This window comes from Podarcis raffonei, chromosome 15, assembly GCF_027172205.1.
Source record: "Podarcis raffonei isolate rPodRaf1 chromosome 15, rPodRaf1.pri, whole genome shotgun sequence".
Taxonomy (NCBI): Eukaryota; Metazoa; Chordata; class Lepidosauria; order Squamata; family Lacertidae; genus Podarcis; species Podarcis raffonei.
The window spans coordinates 29,566,523-29,589,668 of NC_070616.1; the positions used below are offsets into that span (position 1 = coordinate 29,566,523).

Consider the following 23,146-nt stretch of genomic DNA (forward strand, 5'->3'; position numbering starts at 1 on the left):
ATGAAATAAACAACTATCTGACTTTTAGAAGACATCTGAAGGCAGCCCTGTTTAGGGAAGTTCTCAATGTTTGAAGTTTTATTCTGTTTTTAGTCCTCTGTTGGGAGCTGCCCAGAGTGGCTGGGGACATTCTGCCAGATGGGCGGGGAAATAATAATAATAATAATAATAATAATAATAATAATAATACAGTGGTACCTCGGGTTAAGAACTTAATTCGTTCCGGAGGTCCGTTCTTAACCTGAAACTGTTATTAACCTGAAGCACCACTTTAGCTAATGGGGCCTCCCGCTGCCACCGCGCCGCCACCGCACGATTTCTGTTCTCATCCTGAAGCAAAGTTCTTAACCCGAGGTACTATTTCTGGGTTAGCGGAGTCTGTAACCTGAAGCGTATGTAACCCGAGGTACCACTGTAATTCTGTGTGCTGTTAATGGCAATTGAGAGGCTTCCAGAGATCAGAAGCAGCTTCCAAAGTAATTCTGCTCCCCAGCAGGACCCAGACGTGGCTGGTTTCCCCGGGCAGGTAATTTGTCTCTCTGCTACTCCTTCCAACTGACATGCTGTTGTCTCTCCTGAGTCAAGGAAAACCATCTCCTCCCCTGCTCCTGATGATGACCTCAAGTGGGTGGGGCTCCCCGATACTGCCTGCCTGCCTGCGAAGGCTCTTTAAAGGTCTAAGGCTAGGCAGGCTCCAGGCTCCAGGCTCAAAGAGCTAATGGCGCGGTCAGTATGATGCCTCCCTAGCTGGGTTTCAAGGGCCACTTCTCTGAGCCAGGAGGGAGCTGTCCCAGTGGGAGCCGTCCCAGCACACCTGAAGGGCAACACCTTCCACCTGCCTCCGGGAATCTGGCAGGGAAGGAACACAGAGCTGAGCAGCAGCGCTTCAGGTTGGTCCAGTTTCTTCCCTGGATTCCATCTGTGGTTGCCACACAGCTAACAGGGAGTGAGCCAGGCAGGCAGGCAGGCCGGACGGACGGACAGACTCCCCATTCGGAACAGTTGCCACTCCGTTGGTTTGGCTGGCATCCACAGCCCAAGAGTGAGCAGGAAGGCCACCCTTGGCAGTTCACCATGGGCACTGGGAGGTGGCAGTGACCCAGAGCTCCTGGCAGAAAGAAGAGGCCATGGAAGAGAGACCACCAAGCCTGGTAAGTCAACAGAGGAGGAGATGCAGGGGCCTTGATGTGGGTCTTGGGGTGAGGGGCGGAGACTGATTGAAACAGGGCAACAGGCTGGAGGTGGGGGGAGGTGGACTTGAGCCTTGTCCTGAAAATCCCAGCTGGGCAAAAAGACCTCACTTGTAGGGCTGACAACAGACAAGGCTGCTCTCCCCATCCTGATACTTCCTTGTTTTCCATTCCTCGCAGCCTCAGCACCACCAGCTGGCATCCTGGGGCAGTTGCTGGTGATAGATCCTGATGTTGAAAACCAGATACCGCCCAGCCCGACTTGTTTTCTTAGCCCAATGCGCAATATTGTTTGCAAGTTCTTCTTCCTAAGTCTGAACCTCAGGCTTCCTTCGTTACCAAAGCCCTTTGCTCCTTATAGTATCCTGGGGGAGATGCTGAGCAATCTCCCCACCCCCTACTACCTTCCAGCAACTTTTCAAACCTGCCAGGCTAGGAGCCAAAACATCCTGGTGCTCTCCTCTGCCCCCTTTTCATGTTTGGTCAACAGCCACTGTTTGGTCAACAGCCACTGTTTTCCTCTTCCCAGAGCTAAATAATCAGGATTGCTGCTGTAGGTGGTGGTAAAACCGCAGGACTTTACGGTAGCTGTCCTGAGGCTGGTGGTGCTTGCAGATGGTTTGGGACAGCTGCAAGGAGAACCCCAAGACAAGATCCTGGTAGAAAGGTTGGCCCCACAGTGTGCCCATTGTTGTGCTTGCATTGGTAGGTGGGCCTCATGGACGGGGGCTTCTTCCCCCTCCCTCCCAATTAGACCAAAGGATGTGGGTGGGGGTCCATGCCAAATATCTAATTGCCCTCTTTCTGATGTGACCAGGGGTTCAAGCAATTCACACCCATTTTTAGGAGGAGGGAAGCGGTTCAGCCTGTGTGTGTGTCCATGTCTGCTTATATATATTTAGCCACACAACTCAGCGGAAGCCTCTGCACACTGACTTCATGCTGCTCAGCACCTTTTAGGATCAGCCCAAAGATCCTAGGCCTGACAAGCCATCAGAACTTCAAGTACTGATGCACGTAGAGGAAACAGGGCTTTGGAAGCTGTGCTGACAGTCAGAAGGCAGTTTGTATCTGGCCCTCTGACAAAAGCTTAGAAATCAGAAAGTTCTGGCTGTGCCTCCTTTGTCTTGAGCAGGAACTATTTCCCTTTGGAGAAACAGCCAGTTCCCTGTTCTTCTCTCTCTTCTTTGACATGAGGGCTGCCTTTCCCTATATGTGGCATTGATGACTGAGAAGCCCTCTTGGAGCTTGTCAGGGCCAAACCAAAGCTTGCATTGGGGCCAAAAAGGAGACGGGATGACACAGGAGATCTGTGGCTGGGTCTCTCGGCCATTTCATGTCCCCTTAAAAGCCGCAATGAGAGGGAGGCCCTGCAAACTGAATTGCAGCAGTGACATGGGAGTAAAACCTTCCCCCTCACTCCCATTTCGCCACACACAACGCCAGGCTTATAAGCCCCATAGCAGGGCTAGCAGCAGCTTGTGAAAAAGATGATGGTGATCCAGTTAATAAGGTTGTTAGTGAATCAGAGAGAGAGAATTTTCCACCTGGTTGTGACATGATGGCCCAGCAGCATTCCATGGCCCTGGGAGGCATCCCTGCATTTAGAAAAGTGCCAGGTTGGAACTGGGATCATCATTTCTCAGGCACTGCTGGTCACCTGCTCCCTGCACTACCAGAGTTGCTGCAGGGCAGAAGGGTGGAATTGCTGATAGTTTCAGCTGGGGCACATGTTGGAGTCATTCAGCAGAATCCCTGATCTGGATAACTGAGCTTTCCGCCCCAAGAATGAGTTTCAAAGCTTTGCTACAGAACAGTCTTAAAACTACATAGTTACCTATAAACATTACTAAGAACAGAATACAAAGTAGCACATTGCACTCACTACATTAAACTTTTATATTTCTAACAGCATGTACAAAACAGCCCATAAGCCTCCCGGCCTAGGAAGTCAAATGACAGCAGAGGGCCAGTTGGGTGCCACTGTCTGCTATAAATACTCCCAGATCTGCTTCCTCTCAGTCTTGGCAACTTGGCCTTGAGTGAGCCCATGGGGTCCTCGCCCTGTGTGAGTAGACATTTCTGACTTTGGACTCTTCCAGATGACCTGTACATGGAGCATCTATTTGCCCTGGTTTGTTTGCACGAAGCTAATGCAGTTGTTAGACTACTATTATATCCACACAATCCATTGAAAGCACCCTTACAACACTTTAACAACCATGGCTTCCTTCAAAGAATGCTGGGAACTGTAGTTTGCTAAGGGTGTGGGGTTCATAGATCCACCATTCTTAACAAACTACAATCCCCAGGATTCTCCACAACTGTAAAAACGATATAAGAGTATTTTGAATAGATGGTGTGGATGTGGACTCAGTCTGGTCTTTATTGAGCCTTCCTTCTGTTTTGTTATACAACAGCTAACATTTATCCTGAATTCATCCTAATGTGCTCACAGGGTGTTTCTACATTCAATCACCCCACATTTCCAGTGCTTTTCACTGTCACTTTCCAAACTGCAAAAAGATCGATGCTTTCTTGAAGTGGATTTCCTGCGCTAGAGTGACAGAGCTCTTTAATTCACTTTAACTGTGCAAACCTAAAGTTCCCACACACATTTGAATCCCTCCTGGAAAAGTGACGGGCTGGAGGCACCCCAGGCTTCTTGCCCAAGAGACTTACCTGCCTTTGCGCGCAAGGAAGACAGTAGCAAGCAGATGCAAATAATCAGTCCTTGGCTATTATAGGTGTGTTCCCAAAGCAGAGGTGGGGGCAACCACTGCCTTTTCAGGGAAGGAAGTGCATGAACCGAAGCACCCAATCCCCCCTCCCTTGGTTGCTCAAACAGATACTAACGATTGACTCAACAAGGTGGCCTCATTGAGGGGGAGCCATCTGTAGTAACTAGATGCAGACACATAGGTCACACCAGAATCGATCAGGTGACTTCTTTGCAAAGATGCCCTGTGTTCCCATCCCTTGAAGAAGCAGCTTAGGAAAACATTTCTGGAGGTCCCTTTGCAGCATGGACTCCTGGCCAATAGAACAGGGCTGGTCTGGGACATTTTGCATCTTGGGGCAAAATGCTCCATCCCGCTGCCTCCCCTCCTCCAGAACTGTGCCCTACCCCCTGCCTCCATGGGGGGCATGCTCACAGTAAAGGAGGGACAGTGGGGGAATGCAGTGTGGTGCAGCATTGGAGGAGACTGGCCGGGTTCTCCTTGGGCCCAGATCTGCTGTCTGAGGCAACTGCCTCACCAGGGCCAGATTAAGACCTTTAGAGGCCCTAAGCACTTAAAAGATTTCAGTGCCCCCATATATATATCTAATTCAAAATATAAACAATAATAAACCATAAAATTAAATTATATTTTTTTCAAAATGAAACCTGCAGCGTGATGGAAAATGTTTATTTTTGTATACTTCCACTTTATTTATATTTGGGGGGGAAATTTCTCCTACCTTATGTAACTGCAAAGTCTTTGATCAGATCCTCAAAACCAATCTTACACAACACATCTGCTTCTATACTTAGTACAGATAAGGAATCCAGCCTGCCTTGTTGCGTCGTCGTTCCGTTGGGATTTTTAATATACTTCCAAGTGAGAAAATGAATGGACAATTTATGACCATTAATGCTAAAAATCCGGCAATGGAAAATTTATGCGGTGCTACCCCTTCCCTTGATGCCCTAAGCATGTGCTTATTTTAAAAAGGTAAAGGGATCCCAGAACATTAGGTTCAGTCGTGTCCGACTCTAGGGTTGCGGTGCTCATCTGGCTTTATTGGCCGAGGGAGCCGGCGAACAGCTTCTGGGTCATGTGGCCAGCATGACTAAGCCGCTTCCGGCGAACCAGAGCAGTGCACGGAAACGCTGTTTACCTTCCCACCAGAGTGGTACCTATTTATCTACTTGCACTTTGATGTGCTTTCGAACTGCTAGGTTGGCAGGAGCAGGGACCGAGCAATGGGAGCTCACCCCGTCACAGGGATTCAAACCGCCAACCTTCTGATCGGCAAGTCCTAGGCTCTGTGGTTTAACCCACAGCCCCACCCGCGTCCCTTGTGCTTATTTTGCTTAATGGTTAATCCAGCTCTGCCCCTCACCTCACTTTGTGGGCAGGCAGATCCTGCAATGGAGGCATCTCTGCTTTGATGCTTCTATAGCCTTCAAGGTCAGACCTACTAAAAATGGTGGGATTTCTCCAGGGCTACTGATGAACGCTAAGAGCTGAGCATAGGAAGCTGGGTATAGGTCAGAATTCTATACATAGATTGGCACTCCAGAATTCCAGGCAGTGGACAATCCTAGCCCCACCTGGAGATGCCAGGGATTGAAACTGCGACCTTCTACAACATGAGTGAGGTTTTTTTTAAGGCCTCATTCATGTTGACCTTTGGCTCCATCAGAGAAATAACTATGACCTGAGACCCTTTTCAGAACCCTTTATTCAGTCTGAACCCCTTTTACCTGCAGGAAACTCCAACCGTGCATCATGCCAACCTGAATCCCAGCTCTTGTGCCTCATCATCTGTCCTGCCCATCGTGGCCCATCCTCCCCCACCAGAAGAGACCATTCGAGGAGTTGCCTTCAGACCCTACCCTACAGACTCCAGACTGGCTCCTGTGCCCTGCGTGGCTCGCGAGACCTCAAGGGGTAAGATGGAGGGTGGGGTAGGGAGAAGGAAGCCACCTGATGGAAGCCCCTGCTGCTGCTGGATGTATATTGAGGTGGGGGGGGTCTGGATGGTATATCCCAGGCAGGACTGGCAGAGTCAAGAACATCTGCACCTTTCAAGGGGCTAATGGAGAAAGGCAAAGTGTTAACTCATCCCTTCCTCTTCTTGACTTCTGAGATTTCAGGGTAACACAACAGAGAAGGAAGAAATGAGCCCAGTCAGGGGACGGAAGGAAGCAGGTGTCCCCAAGTATGAGGATCCTAATTGGCCTTCAGAAATTAATACAGAAACAAAGACTGTAAATCCTGCTTTCCTGACAGTGGATGGGTGTAAAGATTTTAAAACAGTGCTAGTCAAGATGAGTTTGTCTTTAAAAAAAAGCTTGCAAAATGTCTTCTTGGAAAATCTTCTTCTGTTGTCCAGGAGAGAGGGGTGAAAAGCTTAACATACATTATGGGCTCTGCTTGAGCCTTGGACTATTGAAATTTCTTGATTAGTAATTGTGGGTAGAAGGAGGGACCCCATATCTTGGTTGAATATTGTCAAAGGAGTTCTACATTTAAATGTACAAATGATAAGGGAGGAATGGTCCAGACTTTAGGGAAAGGAGACAAATTAATTTAGCCAGATGCTCCTTGCAACTCAGTTTTGCTTGGACATGTGAATCTGGTTTTCTGTAATGGAGTCTCTCTCCAAAATTTCCTTCTATGGTGCAGACTTAACCATAGCAAAGCTGGATGTTTTAGGGGTATTTCATAATCGTAACCAATCTGGTTCTTTTCTTTCTCCAACCACAGCCTCCTCCACTCCAACGTTCAAGGCATCTTGGAGGATGGGCCAGAAGAGGTTGGCCCTCATTGTCTGCATCTTAATCCTCATTGTGCTTCTGGTGGCCCTCATCCTGCTATGTGAGTCCTTCTCCTCTCGTTTGTGGTGGGGAGGAACGTGTCTTTGCTCTTCCTTCATTCCCAGGAATGAACATCCTGCTTGAAGAAGAGGGCAGATCTCATACAATTTATGGGATATTTTTTTAAATATCCCTGAATATAGGTAAAGGTAAAGGGACCCCTGACCATTAGGTCCAGTCGTAGCCGACTCTGGGGTTGTGGCGCTCATCTCACTTTATTGGCCAAGGGAGCCGGTGTACAGCTTCCGGGTCACGTGGCCAGCATGACTAAGCCGCTTCTGGCAAACCAGAGCAGTGCACAGAAATGCTGTTTATCTTCCCGCCGGAGTGGTACCTATTTATCTACTTGCACTTTGATGTGCTTTCAAACTGCTAGTTTGGCAGGAGCAGGGACCGAGCAATGGGAGCTCACCCCGTCGTGGGGATTCAAACTGCGACCTACTGATCGGCAAGTCCTAGGCTCTGTAGTTTAACCCACAGAGCCACCCCCGTCCCTGTCCCTGAATATATTTTCCCCCGAATTCATATTGGAGCAATTCTCTTTTAGGCCAATCAAAGTATTACAAAATATTACAAAACAGAGTGTGAGCTTTTGAGATCTCCAGACCTGAGGCTACATGGCAAATGAACTGGGGAGAGAGGGAACTTTTTTGGCTTATGTTGAAGCTATGGAGTCTCCATCTGGCTGCAGTCTTAAAACAGAGTGGGGGGAGGATGGAGAAGACATTCAAGTGAGGTGGTTTTAGGTACTAGGCAGGCATCAGGTTTCACCAGAGAGCCTTGGGAAGAAGAAATACACAGTGGCTGAGTCCCCCCATCTCTGGAACTACAAAAACCAGCTGAAGCTACCCATCTCTCTCTGTGTCCTTAGGCAAAATACACAGGGGCCTTGAGAGGTAGAAAAGTCTTTTCTTCTCATATTTTTTATTTTGAGAAATCAGGTTGTTTAGGTTTACATATATTAAGGTAAAGGGACCCCTGACCATTAGGTCCAGTCGTGGCGGACTCTGGGGTTGCGGCGCTCATCTCGCTTTATTAGCCGAGGGAGCCGGCGTTCAGCTTCTGGGTCATGTGGCCAGCATGACTAAGCCGCTTCTGGCTAACCAGAGCAGCGCACGGAAACGCCATTTACCTTCCCTCCAAAGTGGTACCTATTTATACTTTGACGTGCTTTCGAACTGGCAGGAGCAGGAACCGAGCAACGGGAGCTCACCCCGTCACGGGGATTCAAACTGCTGACCTTCTGATCGGCAAATCCTAGGCTCTTTATTTTTTTAGGATGGGGATGAATTTACAGAATCTTTTCTTTCCAAACCTCTAGTCTACCACCCCAAATTATTTGGACTACAACTCCCATCAGTCCCAGATAGCACAGCCATTCTGCCCGGGGATTATGGGAGTTGTAGTCTGAAATATCTGGAGTGTGCCAGATGGGGGAGGTTGTTTTGGTATGTGTTTGTGCATAGAAGCTTCTGTTTTCTCTCTCCTGGGGTGCTGTTTGGGTGTGAGAGTACATAACTAATCGCAGTATGACAAGGAGGGACTGAGCCAGAAACCAAATACTTGGCTGAGGGGCCTGTATGTGCTGCGGAAGACACACAACAACCCAAACATCATCTCTCCTTCCTTCTGCTGAGGGCAGGAAACATGACAGATACCCTGGTGGGTGGGTAAATTTGGCCCTTGGAGTTCTTCCATCTGTTTTGAAGAGCTGAGGGTCCTGTGGCTCATGGGAGGGGCCCTGCTGTCCCTTACACCTGCGTGCGTTCTTCTTCCTTGCTCCTCTTTCACGTTCTTAAGCCTATGTACCCACCATACATTTAAAGTACATGACCTCCCCCAAAGAATTATGGGAACTGTAGTTCGTTAAAGGTTCTGATGTTGTAGCTCTGTGGGAGTAAACTAAAGTTCACAGGATTCTTTGGGGGAAGTCATGTGTTTTAAATGTATGGGGTGTATAAGAGGCTTACCTGTTGCAATTTTAAAACGAGGAAGTAATGCAAAGGCAACGAGCAGTTTGAACAGGCAAATAAATACAAATGACATGGTGTTACCGGGTGCCCCATTTTTCAGGGTTCTGACTCTGCCAAGCCTGTCTTGAGAACTCCCCGCCCAGTTTTAGATGTGACCTGGATTCATGGCTCCTCCCTTCCTTGGAAAATTGGCTGAGAGCCCACATTTCCTCACAAGGACATATTGGCTGGAGCCTTCTTCTCTTTCTCTTCTGTTTTGGAGTCAACAATTGGGAAGGGAGAAGTTGGGAGAGCAGCTGCAGGCCAGGCTCCCTTTCTTTGGCATCCATCCCATCCTTCTTGTCGCAGGAGGGTGTCTCCTAAGGCTGCCCATTTGTTGATCTTCTCAGTAAGCTATGAATGCCGTGGCAACTGATTATCCATGCTTCAGAGCGTCCCGCGCTTGTTCTGTGTGCACACCCCACTGTTTTCTGCTCCCATTCCATACCATGGCATAGCCATCTGTACAGGAAAGAGAGTGCTTGTCACCTGATCAGTGTGACTTTAGCAGTGCCGATTTTTAAAAAGAAAAATCCTTTTTGAAAATTGCACATAAAAGGATTTTTCATTTAAGTGCTATTACAGTGTTGCTGTTTTTCTAATATAGGTGTTTTGGCACTCATTAAAATATGAGGAGGCTGTCACTCCTAAAATGGTGCCCATTGGGAAATATTCTTGTAATTAAAAAAAAAATCTAAAATGTTTCCATTTGAGCTCCACTGCATGAATCTTTTTTTATATAGGCAAAACAAAAACAAAACCATTTTAGCATAAGGTCAGGTTCAAAAAATCTGTGCCACAAAAATAGCACTGACCAGGAAAGTAATTGTGAAAGTGATGTGTTGGGCTCCCCTGCCCAGTACATATGTCACAAGGCAGTAAGCACAGTGCAAAAGTCAGTGCTATTTTTCTAGTAAAAGATCTGCAGGAACTTGCCACGAATGCCTCGCTTGTTCTCTTATAATGGCAATAGCTTTGGAGCTAGCTGACCTAACTGGAAGAGTCCACGACCAGAAGGAGGAGGAGTATCAGGAAGAGTGGAATAAATTTAAAGATTATTTAGTTAAATTTGTTAAGTTAAACTAACTGAAAATAGCTTGCAGATACCTAATGGGCTTAGGATTTTATTTATGTTAAGTGATGAATTAATATGTTTAATTCCATAAGGTGAAGATCTAAGGATGTTAATGTTTTAAGTTACATTTCATAAAAATTGGGATTTGGAAAACCGTTAAAAGGACATGCAATGAAATTCAACCAAGGGGAAGCGAGGAAATCACTTAACAAAGTTAATAACTGTAATTTTCAATAAGGCTATGATTTATGTTTGCTTGTCTTGTGTGTTTGTTTGTTTGTTTGTTTATAATACTGTGAAAACTAATAAATTTTTTTGGGGAAAAAATATATAAAATGGCAATAGCGCCCACCTGTGAGGTGCTGGAACTGAGTTCCAGTGAGTTCTGGCTGCAAAAAAAAAAAAAAAGAAAAAGCCCTGGCCGAAGGCGATCCACACTTGTACAGATTATGCTTTAGTTTCCTTCACCTATATTTTAAAGCAGAATTTTCTGCAAGCTGGTGAACATAAGAGGAGCACAAGGAAAGCATTGGGGGAACTTCCAGTATTGGATGCAGTAAACCCCAGTTGTTGGGAATTAGAAGGGAAGAGAGGACTGCAGAGGCTCTCAGATCCCGCATGAAGTTGACCGTTGCGTTGGGCCTTGGGCCTGGTGGCAGCTGCAGGGCTCTTTTCACCTTCCCAATTACTTTTTGATGATTGTATCAGGCAGGTGCCCTGTTTTGTTTTTGAAAAATGAATTGAGTGTGGTCAGCATCTAATATAGAAGCACTTTTGGTGTCATTTAGTTTATGAGGGATCGTCATGCTCACTTTGACCACATGCTCTGTGTGTGGGAGGAGAGTGTCCTCGTTATCCTCTGGAGGTCACGAGGATCACGAAGCCCTGACAAGGGAGGCGGTGTTTTCTGAAGGCTTGGAATTCCCTTCAGGGCATAACAGCTTCCCTCTGCTGGTTGCTGGAGCTTTTCTGACACCTGGTGGACAAGCCGTGGCAAAGAACACGGGAGCGTAAACACAGAACAACTTCGAAGCCGAGACAATCTGTCAACGCAGCTCAGCTCAGCTCAGCTCAGCTCAGAGAAAAGGCGGTGAGATTCATGAATCTCTCTCCTTTCTCTGCCCCTCGCAGTCTTGTTCTGGCGCTCCGGCACAGGCATCGTCTACAAGGAGCCGGAGGAGAAATGCGACAGCCACGCGGTGCGCTGCGATGGGGTCGCCGACTGCTCTCAGCGCAGCGACGAGCTGGACTGCGGTAATGCCTTCTCCGGGGGTGCGGAGGGAGGGTGGTGGGGTGGGGCGACCTGCGGAGCTGGGGCCGGGCAAGTGCTCGCCGGGTCTCCTGCTTACTCCGGCGAGCGACGGGCTTGAAGCTGAGTCTTCCTCCTCCTCTTCTTCTTCCTCGTGGTCCTCACTGGCTCCTCCTCTCCGGCTCTGCAGTGCGCTTCGCCGGGAACGAGTCCTTTCTCCAGGTCTACTCGGGGCCCCAGAAGCGGTGGCTGCCCGTCTGCAGCAAAGACTGGACGGAGGATTTATCCAGGAAGACCTGCCGGCAGCTCGGATTCCTCAAGTAAGTCCTGGGTGGAGGCGGCGTGCCCCAGCAGGCAGGCAGGCAGGAGCGGGGAGAGACAAGCAGGCAACCCTCCTGCTCCTCCTGGGAGCGTGTTCCTCTAGGAGCCTCCTCGCTGTCACCCCACAGGGAGGGTGTGCGGCTTACCTGCTTCTTCCAGCAAAAAAGGAGGAGATAAAAGGGTCGCTGCCTTATGAGGAACGGTTGAAGGAGCTGGGTATGTTTAGCCTGGAAAAGGGGAGCAAGCTTATCTTGTCCTGCTCTGGAAGGCAGGACTGGAACTAATGGCTTCAAGTTGAAAGAAAGCAGATTCCGATTAAACATGACATTTCTGACAGTAAGAGCTGTTTGACAGTGGAACAGTCCGGAGGTGGTGGAGTCTCCTTCCTTGGAGGTTTTTAAGCAGAGGCTGGATGACCATGGATGCTTTAGTTGAGATTCCTGCATTGCAGGGGGTTGGACTAGATGACCCTCGGGGTCCCTTCCATCTCTACAGTTCTGTGATTCTATGTGGGGCGCCCCCTCCCTCAGGCAGCGGAGGCCTAGGCGGGGGTGACATTCCTCTGCTTCCCTCGGGGGCAGCCCCCTCTAGACACCCCCTCCACCTTCCATCTCATCCACATGTGCCCCCTCAACTGCCTCTGTCTAGTACAAATACATGCTGGGGCTGCCCCAAGATAGGCCTTGCACCCCAAGGGTCGGCTCTCACATCCTGACCACAGCCTCCTTTGTCTCCCCAGTGCCTCCCTAACAGATTATGCCCCTCTCTCGTGGTCTGGGAACAGCTTCACAGCCGGAGAAATGAACAACACAATCCAGCAGAGCCTCAGCAGGTAAGGGAGCGAGGAGAGCCAGTGTGGTGTAGTGGTTAAGAGTGGTGGACTCGTAATCTGGTGAACCGGGTTCGCTTCCCCGCTCCTCCACATGCAGCTGCTGGGTGACCTTGGGCCAGTCACACTTCTCTGAAGTCTCTCAGTCCCACTCACCTCACAGAGTGTTTGTTGTGGGGGAGGAAGGGAAAGGAAATTGTTAGCCGCTTTGAGACTCCCTAGGGTAGTGATAAAGCGGGATATCAAATCCAAACACTTCTTTGGAAAGGGGAGAGGACAGCCCTTCTCTCCTACCAGTGAGATTCTGAGACAGGGTAGCAACCCCTTGCTAAGATTGGTCGGCTGTTATTGATTGCCCCTTTGTAGACTGGCGGTGGGGCTGCACTGGCCCCTCTCCAATCCTGGGACCTGCCAGGGTCAGCCCAGGAGATTTTCATACCTTAGGCAAAAGTCTAGATGGTGCAACTCCCACTTCCCCCCATTTCTGATACAGAAACCAACCAAACTGGCTGTTGAATCTTCTTTCAACATGGCTGGAAAAGAGGCCATGCCCTCCACTGCACCTGAGGGCAGGAAGTGAGCTTAGGGGATGCAGAACTGACTGTGTGGTGCACACGGCTCTTTCTCCACCAGCTCATTGCCACTCCCCAGCATCTGCCGCTTGAGACAGCTGTGTCCCCATACCAAATGATAGGACTGGCTCTGCTATTGCCGTAAACAAACTGTGACAGATCCCAGTGACTATTTCTAGAAGCTTGCAGTAGGGAACATGGTTTGACTAAAATTTGGGTGAGTCAGGGGGTGGGGATTGTAGATTTCATTAAATGCACCAACACACACACACACACCACATAATACAAGCATTTCATGGGGGGGGGGCAGAGGGATTACTAGAATGAGTACGATTCCAGCTTCTTCCCTCTCTTGCTTGCCTACCTAGAATGCCAAGGGCTGCACCCTTCCATTGCCACAAATCCACCCCAAATCCAGATATCCTTATATCTTCCTGCCATACAACAACTCATCATGTAATCCTGGATGGGCCTCCTCCTGAAGGGAAGTTCAGCACAAAAGTACCCTCTAGTTCAGGGTGGCCCAAATGGGTTGCAATCGTACTTCGACAGGGAACCTGCAGACCATACACTACTTTGCTACATGTGCAGGATAGTGTTGGTGCAGCGAGGCAAAATATTGATGCCCACCCCTTTCTTCCCAAAGCTGGTTAAGCAAGGCACCAGACTTTGGGAAGGAGATGCGGGGCTCTGGCAGGGTGCCCTGCCACATGGGCGTAGGCAGGTTTCATGTTGGGGGGGGGCAGAACCTCAGTTAGTTAACTATTTTTATTTATTTACTTGATTTAGGGGTTCAGCTGCCCCCTTGGCTACACCTATACCCTTCCACTTCCTTCCCAAAGCTAGGGAAGTGTTAACCAGCCTTTAAGAAGGAGTTTGGAGGACTCTAGGACCCTGTCAGAGCTTTCACCCTTCCTTTACAAAGTCCCGTGACTCACCTACCTGGCTTTGGGAAGGCAGTGCAAGGGCTGGGTGTGTGTGTGTCAAATGTTGCAGAGGGTGCCAAAAAGGCCTTGAGGGCCACATATTGGATCACCCTGCTCTAGTGGAAAGAATCAAGGAAAGACACCCCACCGTCCGCCACTGTCCAAGACCCTGGACAGCTGCTTGGCCAGGTGGATGAATGGACTGATCTGATCTAGGGCACCTTCCTGTGTGTTGGTTCCAGACTTCCCATCATGCTTAACCATCAACAGAAGTTCAATTCTTCATTACTAACTTAAGTCTCATGATCTTCCGTGGGTCTATTCTATATGTGCCTGGAATCTGAATCTAACTCTAAATTACATGATTTCTGTGTGGTTATCGTATATAGTCTTGTGTAACTTTTGAAAATTGTTTAAATGGTGTGTGTGTGTTTGTGTACAGAAAGAGCCCCCAGATTTGTGTCTCTCTCAGGCCAGATTACAAAGATGTTGTTAGCTGAAGCTGTGAATTTCACAGGAGATCAGTTTACCATGTGCTTCCTGACAATGGTGCCATCTGCTATGCAAAATTATTCAAGGCATTACTTCACTTTAAAGAACAAAATCCCTAACATCAAAGGAGCTGTGAGAGATGAGACTTTTCACACCTTAAAATGTGTGAGTTCCAGAACATAAATTAACAATTATTGCTTAACTGAGTGTTTTGTTGACCACCCTCCCAAGACTGGGGAGGCAATTTGTTGGCTAGAGTTTGCCCTTCTGAACTGCAATGAGGAAATGGCCATTACGGGCTCACCTGATACATATTGGAGCATGTGAGATCGCCATCCCACAACTCTTTTAAATGTGTTTTATTTAGCTAAGAACTAGAAATGGCAAAAGAACTCCAGAGCTAAGTCTGTCAGGTTTATTATATGTTGACTGGGGCCCCTTAACCCTTGAAAAGTCTGGTTTAAGAGAGTCAGTGGAACCATGAAAAATGCTGAACTTTGAGAAGCGAGGTGGCTCAAATCCTCCTTTAGCCAAGGAGGCCTTGAGAAAGCCACTGTCTTTTAGATTAACCTGCTGGGAGGATAACACAAAGTTGGGGAAACTCACCTGATGGATGTGGCACTCCTTTCTCCCCCTTGGCATTGGCCTTTGCCTGGGCGCTGTTTGGATCATTGATTCCCTGGGCTGTCTAGCACAGGGATGGAGATCCCTTTCCATGCCTGTTCCAGCCAAGCCTGCTTATTCTTGGCACACAAGTGCTCAGAAAGCCCATTTGTGGTTCAGCAGGAATGTGGTCCTTCCTGGCACCTCCATGTGTAAGTTAGGTGGCTGGCTGGCTCCTGGAGACATGATCCTACCCCACCTCGATTCTCTTGGCCAGGAGGCCACATTGTGTTGACTCTGCAGCCTGCTGGACCCATCCTCTGAAACCTAACAGAGTCTGTTTTCGTCTCTCCTAAAGGTCCCAATGTGGCACTGGAAAGTATGTTTCCCTCCGATGCACAAGTAAGGAGACTTTGCTGTTATATAGGTGGGAGGTGGGTGGGTAGATGGGGAGGGTCCCCTCCTGGATCTCATGTTATTTCCATTGCTATACCCAAGAGACTGAGCTGTGAGGTACCCTGAAGCAATCCCTGCCTGACCATACATTGCCCAGTTCCTTCATTACGCGGAAGCACCATGGGCCCAGCACAGCAGAGAGGTGTGAGTGAGAAATAGGAGCCTCCAGTGGTGGATGGTCTATTAGGGCAAATGGGGCATTGCCCCACTCACCTCGGTCACCTTCACCACCTACCTATGTACCTGTCTTCCCATATTCAGCCCAGAGGGTGGGCCTGGCTTTGAGCTTCCTCCTCCTTGGTCTCCGTGTTGCTATTGTGAAACTCATCTGGGATGGGGATGGAGACAAAACTAGCATCCATTGCTCTGCCTCTCTGCCTGTCATTGTCTCCATCTACTGCTTCCCAGTCCCAGGAAAGTCCCTGGGTGGGCCAAGAGAGGGGAAGAGAATGCCATGGGAGTGGCACATGACTAGAGAGAGAGGGCAGGAGGAGAAGAGTTAAAGGAAGCCTTGGGTGATGCAAAGGAACTGTGCAATGCCAGATCTCACCATGGCATATTTTGGGCACAAGCTCTCCTGGGATGCAAGAGTTCTCTGCTTGCCCTTCCAGCACCCCTGGTCCCTCCCAACGCTACAATTCTATGATTCTTGGATGTCTTCTCTTTCTGTAGACTGCGGGCAAACAATGTCTGGCCGCATTATTGAAGGCAACGAAACAACAATCAATAAGTGGCCTTGGCAAGTGAGCCTGCACTATGGGTCGATTCACATCTGTGGAGGGACCATCATCGATCCTCAGTGGGTCCTCACAGCAGCTCACTGCTTCTTCATGTAAGTGGCATCCCTGGCCCAAACTTGTGAGGTGGGGGCTGAGTTGGAGGGTTGGATCTGCAGGGGAAAATTGATCTTCTGGGTTTCCACTGTGGCTACATGTAGTTCTGAGGGATATCATGGCAGGCTGGAGAATGAGATCCAATGAATCCAGGAGGTCCAACAGAAAGGAAGTCAGTGGACTCTCTGCTCTGACATCCCATCCCTGATACCTACTCCACCTGTTATTGCAAGGCAGGAGATGCAATGGCCACATCCCTGGACAAGTCACCTCTCTCCACTCTCTTCCTCACCCCCCCCCCAGTTTGCTTGCACCTTCCCACCAGCCCCTTTTTGCCCCCTGCCTCCCCTCCATGCCTCTCTTTCTGATAAAGTAGCTGCATCACCTGGCACCCAGTCCTGATCCAAAGCACGTTCTCCCTCCCTCTCACATGCACCCCTGTCACACTTAATTCATGTTCTGAGCACACGTTCCTGCTGAGGAAGATGGCTTTGGGCCAAAGCAGAAGCGACTCTACCCTAACCTGTGTGACATTTCATCTTTTGGGCCTCTAAGGAATAGTGTGAAGATCCTGGACCAGTGGAAGGTATATGCTGGGGCCTCCAACCTCAAGCACCTGCCTACCGCAGGCATCTCTGTTTCACACATCATCATCAATGCCAAATACGATGATGATCATGATGACTTTGACATTGCACTGCTGAAGCTCTCGAAGCCTCTGACCTTATCAGGTAAAGCTCCCTGACTTTATGCTGCCACATCTCACCTTCCTCCCTGCCTTCCTGGTGCTGAGGTCCCTTGGTGAAACAAGCCCACAGCCTCCCCCTCAAGGGGAGACTAATCTCTCTCTCCTCTCTCTCTGCTTCAGCCAATGTCCGCCCAGCCTGCCTCCCCATGTTTGATCAGAAGTTCCTGCCTGGGAGGACCTGCTACATCACAGGCTATGGCAAGACAAACGAGAATGAAGGTAAATTGGGGTGAGGGTTCTTCATCTGATGGGTTGTAGAGCTGCAGCTTGAGGGGTGCAGAGGACCCCAAGCCAGCTGCAGAGCAAAGTCCAACAGGAGGTGCTGGTGTGCCCAGGAGAGCTCCTCCGTCTCAGCATGGCCTGCTTATTTCAGAGAATACATCGCCAAAGCTGCGGGAGGCAGAGGTGAAGATAATTGACTACAGACTCTGCAACAGCCAGAATGTCTATGACCACTACCTGACCCCACGGATGATGTGTGCTGGGTACTTGAAAGGGGGAAGAGATGCTTGCCAGGTGAGATTGGTATTTTGCTGAAAGAAGGCAAAGGGGGGTGGTTTCAAGAGTACCCATGGGCCCTCAGGTTGGTCATCCCCCATTCTCTTCTCACTGGTGCCAGGAGCCAAGTGCTAAATGCCCAGGGGCTGAGGTGGGTGCACTGAGCACCAAGCGGAGTGCTTTGACCAGAGGTGTCAAGCGTGGAGAGTTCCCCTCTTCCTTCAGTAGCTTCACAGATAAGAATTAACGAGCAGTTGATAGGTTTATAGTCCCTTTATTACAGCATCATGTTGCAAGCACAAACACACAACTCTCCGCAAGGAGATCAGTTGCCTACTTTGAATCCTACTTCCGCAGCAAGGAGTGCACCAATAGGAAGTTCCTCCCCTTCCCTGCCTCCTTTGTTCTCTGTGCAGACCTTCAAGTCCATGGGGAGGAGGGGTCCCCCACACTCTCAATTGATGTGTCTCCCAGCTGCCTCCTCCTTTTTGGATCTCTTGTCATTATCTCGTAGCTGGGTAACTCTTCCCTAAGCTGCTTTGCTTCTGTGTCTGTGTCTGCCTCTCTCTCTGCTTCTGAAAATGCTGGAGGCAGGGTGGGACGAATACTCCCCCTCCACTTCTGTGAGGAGTTGATCTGCCTACGACTGCATTCCCCAGTCTTCAGATCCAGACCATTCCCTGACATGAGATGTCCCTAAGAGGCTGTGCTTTTTGGGGATGGAGGGCTCAATAAATTACAAGTCCTGTCCAGCTCTTTAAAACGTTGGGACAGGTGATCTGCCTGCTGTGTTGCCATGAGAAGAGGTTATGCCCAGAGCACACATCCTGTCATAAACTCTAGGCCTGCAGTAGAAAGTCCCCCTATGTGGTGCCTTCATGGGCCTTGCTCACAAGCCACTGTGGCCAACATCTCCTGGGGGACCCAAATGTCAGGTGGCTTCTGCTCCACCCCTCTCCAGCCTCTGGTTCCATCTTGCCCCACTGACCTTCTCTCTCTGCCCCAGGGTGACAGTGGAGGCCCCCTGGTCTGTAATGACAGCTCCCGTTGGTACTTGGCTGGCATCACCAGCTGGGGGACTGGCTGTGGCCAGAAGAACAAGCCTGGTGTCTACACGAAGGTCACAAAGCTGCTTAGCTGGATTTACAGCAAAATGGAGGTAAGGGAGAATGTGAGGAGCCTGCTGGGGGCCGGCTGACTTCTTTTAGCTTAGGAGACTGGCAGGCAGACTACAGGTGGAGAGGTGCTGGAAATGGTTGCAAAATGTTTCTTCAATGCTCTGCTAAAAGATCAGAGGTTTGTCCAGCAACTCTTAAGCCAGCGAACATGCCTCTTAGTGGGAGGGAAGCACGTCCTTGATTCATTGCAACTTCTAGGTCATGTTATGGGGACAGGTCTGAAATAGCTAGTGCCAAAGCCATTCTTCACCCCTTCTGTCCTACAAAGGTGGACAGACATGGACGTAGTCAGGATTTTTTTTAGAGGGGGGTGTGCATTATGTTGGGGGGGCAGAACTGAGTTATTGGCAACACAATTGATCAGTTAGCTAAGTATTTTTAATTGATTTAATTGATTTTTAATATTTAATTTTTAGGGTGGGGCAGCTGCCCCCCTGGCTACACCCATGTGGACAGAAACTTATATTTGCAACTTAATGCATCTCCTTTTCGTTACCCTGAAGAAGATGCCCTGGGGAGTTCAAAAGTGTGGGAATGTTGTGGATAGTAGGAGAGGACATATTGATTAAATATTATCCTTCCTCACTCATGCTAGTGAGTCAGTAGCAGAGTACATTCCCCAGTATGTTGCAGGAAGCTAGTTGGTAGATTCATTTGAATCTCTTTACTTAAGCAATCCAATCTGACTTGTCCAGATTGGGTTTGTTCCTGGTAAATACCCTTTGTTACCTCTTAAAAAGAATAAAGACACAACAGTCTTTTCTTAAAAGTAACAAGAAGTTTACTTACATTCAGTTCACAGTATGATCCTGAAGACTGGCTTTAGCTTGTAGTTACAGAACAGTGTTTGAGTTCAGCCCCTATGGGAATGAGCCCATGTGCTGCTGGCTGAGAGCCAGCACACAGCAAAAGCATCGAGATGGAATAAAACGATGAAGAAGAAAGAGGAAGGTGGCTGTGTGACCAGCCCTTTTATGGGGTCTCTAAGGGTCATGCCCATCTACCTGGTCACATGCAGGGGGAGGATGCTCCAGACCAGGTGTGACAAGAAGTCCTCCTGGCTGGAGCAACATCCCCCTGTGTGTCCACTCTGGGCAAACAGGAAGTGTTGTACTTGACTGCTTATGTTAGATCTCATAAAAGCTTGCACATTCCAGAGTAGCAGAAGTTCAGTCTGGCAGCAGATGCCCCTTCCTCGCTTTTCCCCAGTTGTGGGGAGGAAGCAGCTGCTTTCCGTGGGCTCATTTCATTCCTTCCTTCCTTCCTTCCATTCCAGAGCCAGAGCCAGACTGACTGAGAAAAGAAGGGCTTCTTCTGCCCCCAGCACCACATCTGTCTTCCCATGGAAAGTCCTCATGGAGGCTGGGGTGGCCAGATGCATTTTCCTGCTCATGGGCCATCAGGATGACTGTGTGGCAAAGGACAACCTTTTCCTCTCCCCTCTTCTGGTACTTCTGGGCTGCTGCTACTGCTGATGTTGCTGTCAGTGCCTCCTGGACTCTGGCTTGTGCCTCTGGGGGCTGATGCAACTGATGCTGGGCCTGGAATGGAGCATCTGGGAGGAGTGTGGAGTGTGATTATGTTCTCCCCAGAGAATCAGCTGCGCTCAAGCTCTGGAACTGCTCTTGGGATCAGGTTGCATTGGCCAAAAGGGAACAGACCACTTCTCAGTGTTTAAGGTCGCCTGTTTGTACCGTTTGGACCAGGGATGGATTGGATAGGTCCTTGCACTTGGAAACGGGGCAGAAGAGGAGCCCTTGTAGCATCCTTGGCTGCTGCATCTCTGCCTACTTTGCATTTTAGAATCACTCTGGCTACACCACAAGACCTTGGAAGCTAGGCCCACCTACCCACTAAGCCTCCCTCACTGGGAAGTCCTCAGGGCACAGCTAAGAAACACTTCAGCCTTAGGTATATCCATGCCACTCACCCACTCTGGGGAACTGAGCCCCACCAGTGATCCTATGTGGGGAGAGTGGCAAGCTGCAGAAGGGTGCCTCTCAGTCCCCAAACTGTGGCACTCTGCCGTGGGAACAAGCCTCTTCTCTGCCCTTCTCCATCCTGTTAAACAACACACCCTTGTAGGAGGACCTGCCTCCTTTGCTCTGGCACAATGGCTTCCTATGGGGCATTCCCATTTGCAATGTCAAGTGAGATGCAGGCCATTGGTCTACCTGGCTCTGTACTGTCTGCTTGACTGGCAGTAGTAATAGCCCCACCTCCTGAAGCTTCAGGTATGGCATCTTCTTAGCCAGGCACCCTGGAACTTCCACCTACTGCATGTGAAGCAGGTGCTCTACCACTGAGTTATGACCTCTCCCTTTGAGGTAGACCATGGTAGCGAAGCTGCCTTCCTATAGTGCAGAGAACTTCTTATCTGTGTCTGCTGCCAGTAGCCAAGGGCCCAGCCACCATCTATGTACCATTTGCCTATTGGCAAAGGCAGCTGTTTTGCCACATCAGCGTCATAGTTCTTCAAAGAGAAATGCACACAACTGGTGTGTGGCAATAATAAGTTTGCTAACAGGAGATGCAGTGGCATAGCGTGGAGGGGGCACAGGAGCGGTTGCCCTGGGCGCTAAATTGTTAGGATGTGCTTTCATCACTGGGCTCTGTTGACAACGTCTTCTCTATGCAAACCAGGAGTGACCTCTCCAAACAACAAAACAACTCTTATCTCTGCAGCTGAGATCTCTTGGGTGATGCGGACGCCATTAGGCAGTTGAATGTGCATGTGTACTCCATCTGTTTCCCTCCCATCCCTCATGTGGCCCTGGGCACTAGCAACCCATGCTATGCCACTGAGGAGGTGTGAAGAGGAGCCAGCCTTAGTACTGTGCCTACCCCAAAGAACTGGGGCTGTTAGGGGGCTCCTCATGCAGCAACATGCTCTTTAAAGACCACACCCCATGCCACAATTGCCTCTAATGTTTATACACATTTCAACATTAGCCTGATAGTAACTGTTGGGCAATTATTTCTCCTGAAATCGCATTTCTGTAGCTCCTGGGTTTAGACTTTTTCCTGGTGTTGGAGGGAGAGCCACTTCTCCTGGATGATGTACAGGGTAATGTACAGGGTGACCTTCTTGCCCATCAAATCCAGAACCCGGGGACTTCCCAGATGCATCTGGGTGCTCACAAGCAGAGCTTGATGATTAGCCCCCTGCATCTGGTACTAGGAGGTAACTTCCTCTCACTACAAAGGCTCAACCTAGTTGTTCGGGGAAACAACTGTAGACAGACCTCTCTCCTCCACAGTGTTGCCTGATCCTCATTTAAAGCCCCCCAAGCTGGTGGTTTTTGCCACTTCTTTTGAAAATGAATTATATTATTTAATTATGTGTTGTTTGAGGAAATACTTTCTTTTGCCTGTCTTCTCAGTCAATTACATTGGATAAACCAGAGTTCTGGGCTTTGCATTTGAAAAATGCTCTCCTGGTCAGTTTACACTTCATCCTATAGATGGGCAGTCCCTTAACCAGTGGTGTCTTTCCTGCAAGCAACTTCCTCCCCAAGAAACTGCATCCCCCCCCCACTCCCCACAGAAGCCAAACAATTACTGGATTAGGCTCCTAAAAGACCATTCTCCAGCAGTGCAAGGTCAGCAGGATTCCTAGGGCTTAGAAGCCATTGGGCATCCGTCTGGCAAACCTTGGAGCCACCTGTTTTGTTAAAGGAAGAAGAGGGAGAGGCACTGAATGTCCCCAAGGAAGGGAAGGCAAGTAGGGTGTGCAGGGAGAGGGAACACCCTCCTGGTATTCTTGGAGTCCAACTCCCATCAGCCTGGCAGGCAGCCCAATGGTCAGGGAGGAGCAACAGCAGGTTCACTGCCCCTCTGCTAGAGGTAGTGTGTGGCTGTGTGTGATGTTGATGCACCTTGGTCTTGAATGCAAATCTCGAAAGAGCCTGGTCAGGAACAGGGAAGCCAATCAGCTCGGCATTTGCCAAGTTGATGCAGCAGCAGTTGTACTAGCCCCCAAAGAGCCTCAGCCTTTTCCACATTGGTACGCATTGCTTCAATATTGAGCTGCCAGAGCTCAGCACCTGCTGCTCCTGCTGGGTCCCTGGAAAGCTGCTACAGCTGGATAACAGGGAGTGGGCAAGGCAGGGCCTCCTGTTGTTCTTCCTGCTCCAGTGACCAGGAGGAGGAGGCTTCCATCCTGACTGGCAGCCCCTTAGATGGCTAATGGTGGTGTGCTGGGAAGCCAAACCAAGCCAACTGCTTGCTCCTTGGGGAAGAGGTGGAGAATCGCATTGTCTTCTGTCCCCGACGGAAAACTAGGCTGCCTTGCTGGAGACGTGTAAAACCAGGCTGCGCTGCTGGAGACTCTTCTCCCGCCTCGAGAGCTGACCAGCTTTCCCGACGGTTAGAGACACGCAATGGCAAGTCGCCTCTTGATGCTGCTGGCCCGCTGTAGCCCCCCAGTCAGGACGAGGGAGGGAGCAAGGCAGGGTCCGCGCGGCAAGGCTTCTGGTGCTCGACGTAAGCTCGCTGGACCGGCGGTACTCTCATGAAACGTCGAGGTCCGGGGTGGGGTGGGAGACACCGCGGGAGAGCCGTTTCCAGAGCAGTGT

The 23,146-nt window shown here is 49.6% G+C and overlaps 1 protein-coding gene across 1 annotated transcript; it reads left to right on the forward strand.

Annotated features, from left to right (window-relative positions):
• The first annotated feature begins 767 nt into the window (after window positions 1-767).
• Window positions 768-21,907, forward strand: TMPRSS13 (transmembrane serine protease 13). Its single transcript, XM_053367550.1, has 13 exons — window positions 768-1,151; window positions 5,668-5,848; window positions 6,668-6,778; window positions 10,996-11,118; window positions 11,304-11,433; window positions 12,174-12,266; window positions 15,215-15,258; window positions 15,985-16,144; window positions 16,701-16,876; window positions 17,014-17,112; window positions 17,267-17,409; window positions 18,398-18,550; window positions 19,846-21,907. The coding sequence occupies exons 1-13, from the start codon at window positions 1,128-1,130 to the stop codon at window positions 19,864-19,866; spliced, it is 1,458 nt and encodes a 485-aa protein (XP_053223525.1). The 5' UTR covers window positions 768-1,127; the 3' UTR covers window positions 19,867-21,907.
• Window positions 21,908-23,146: the final 1,239 nt, after the last annotated feature.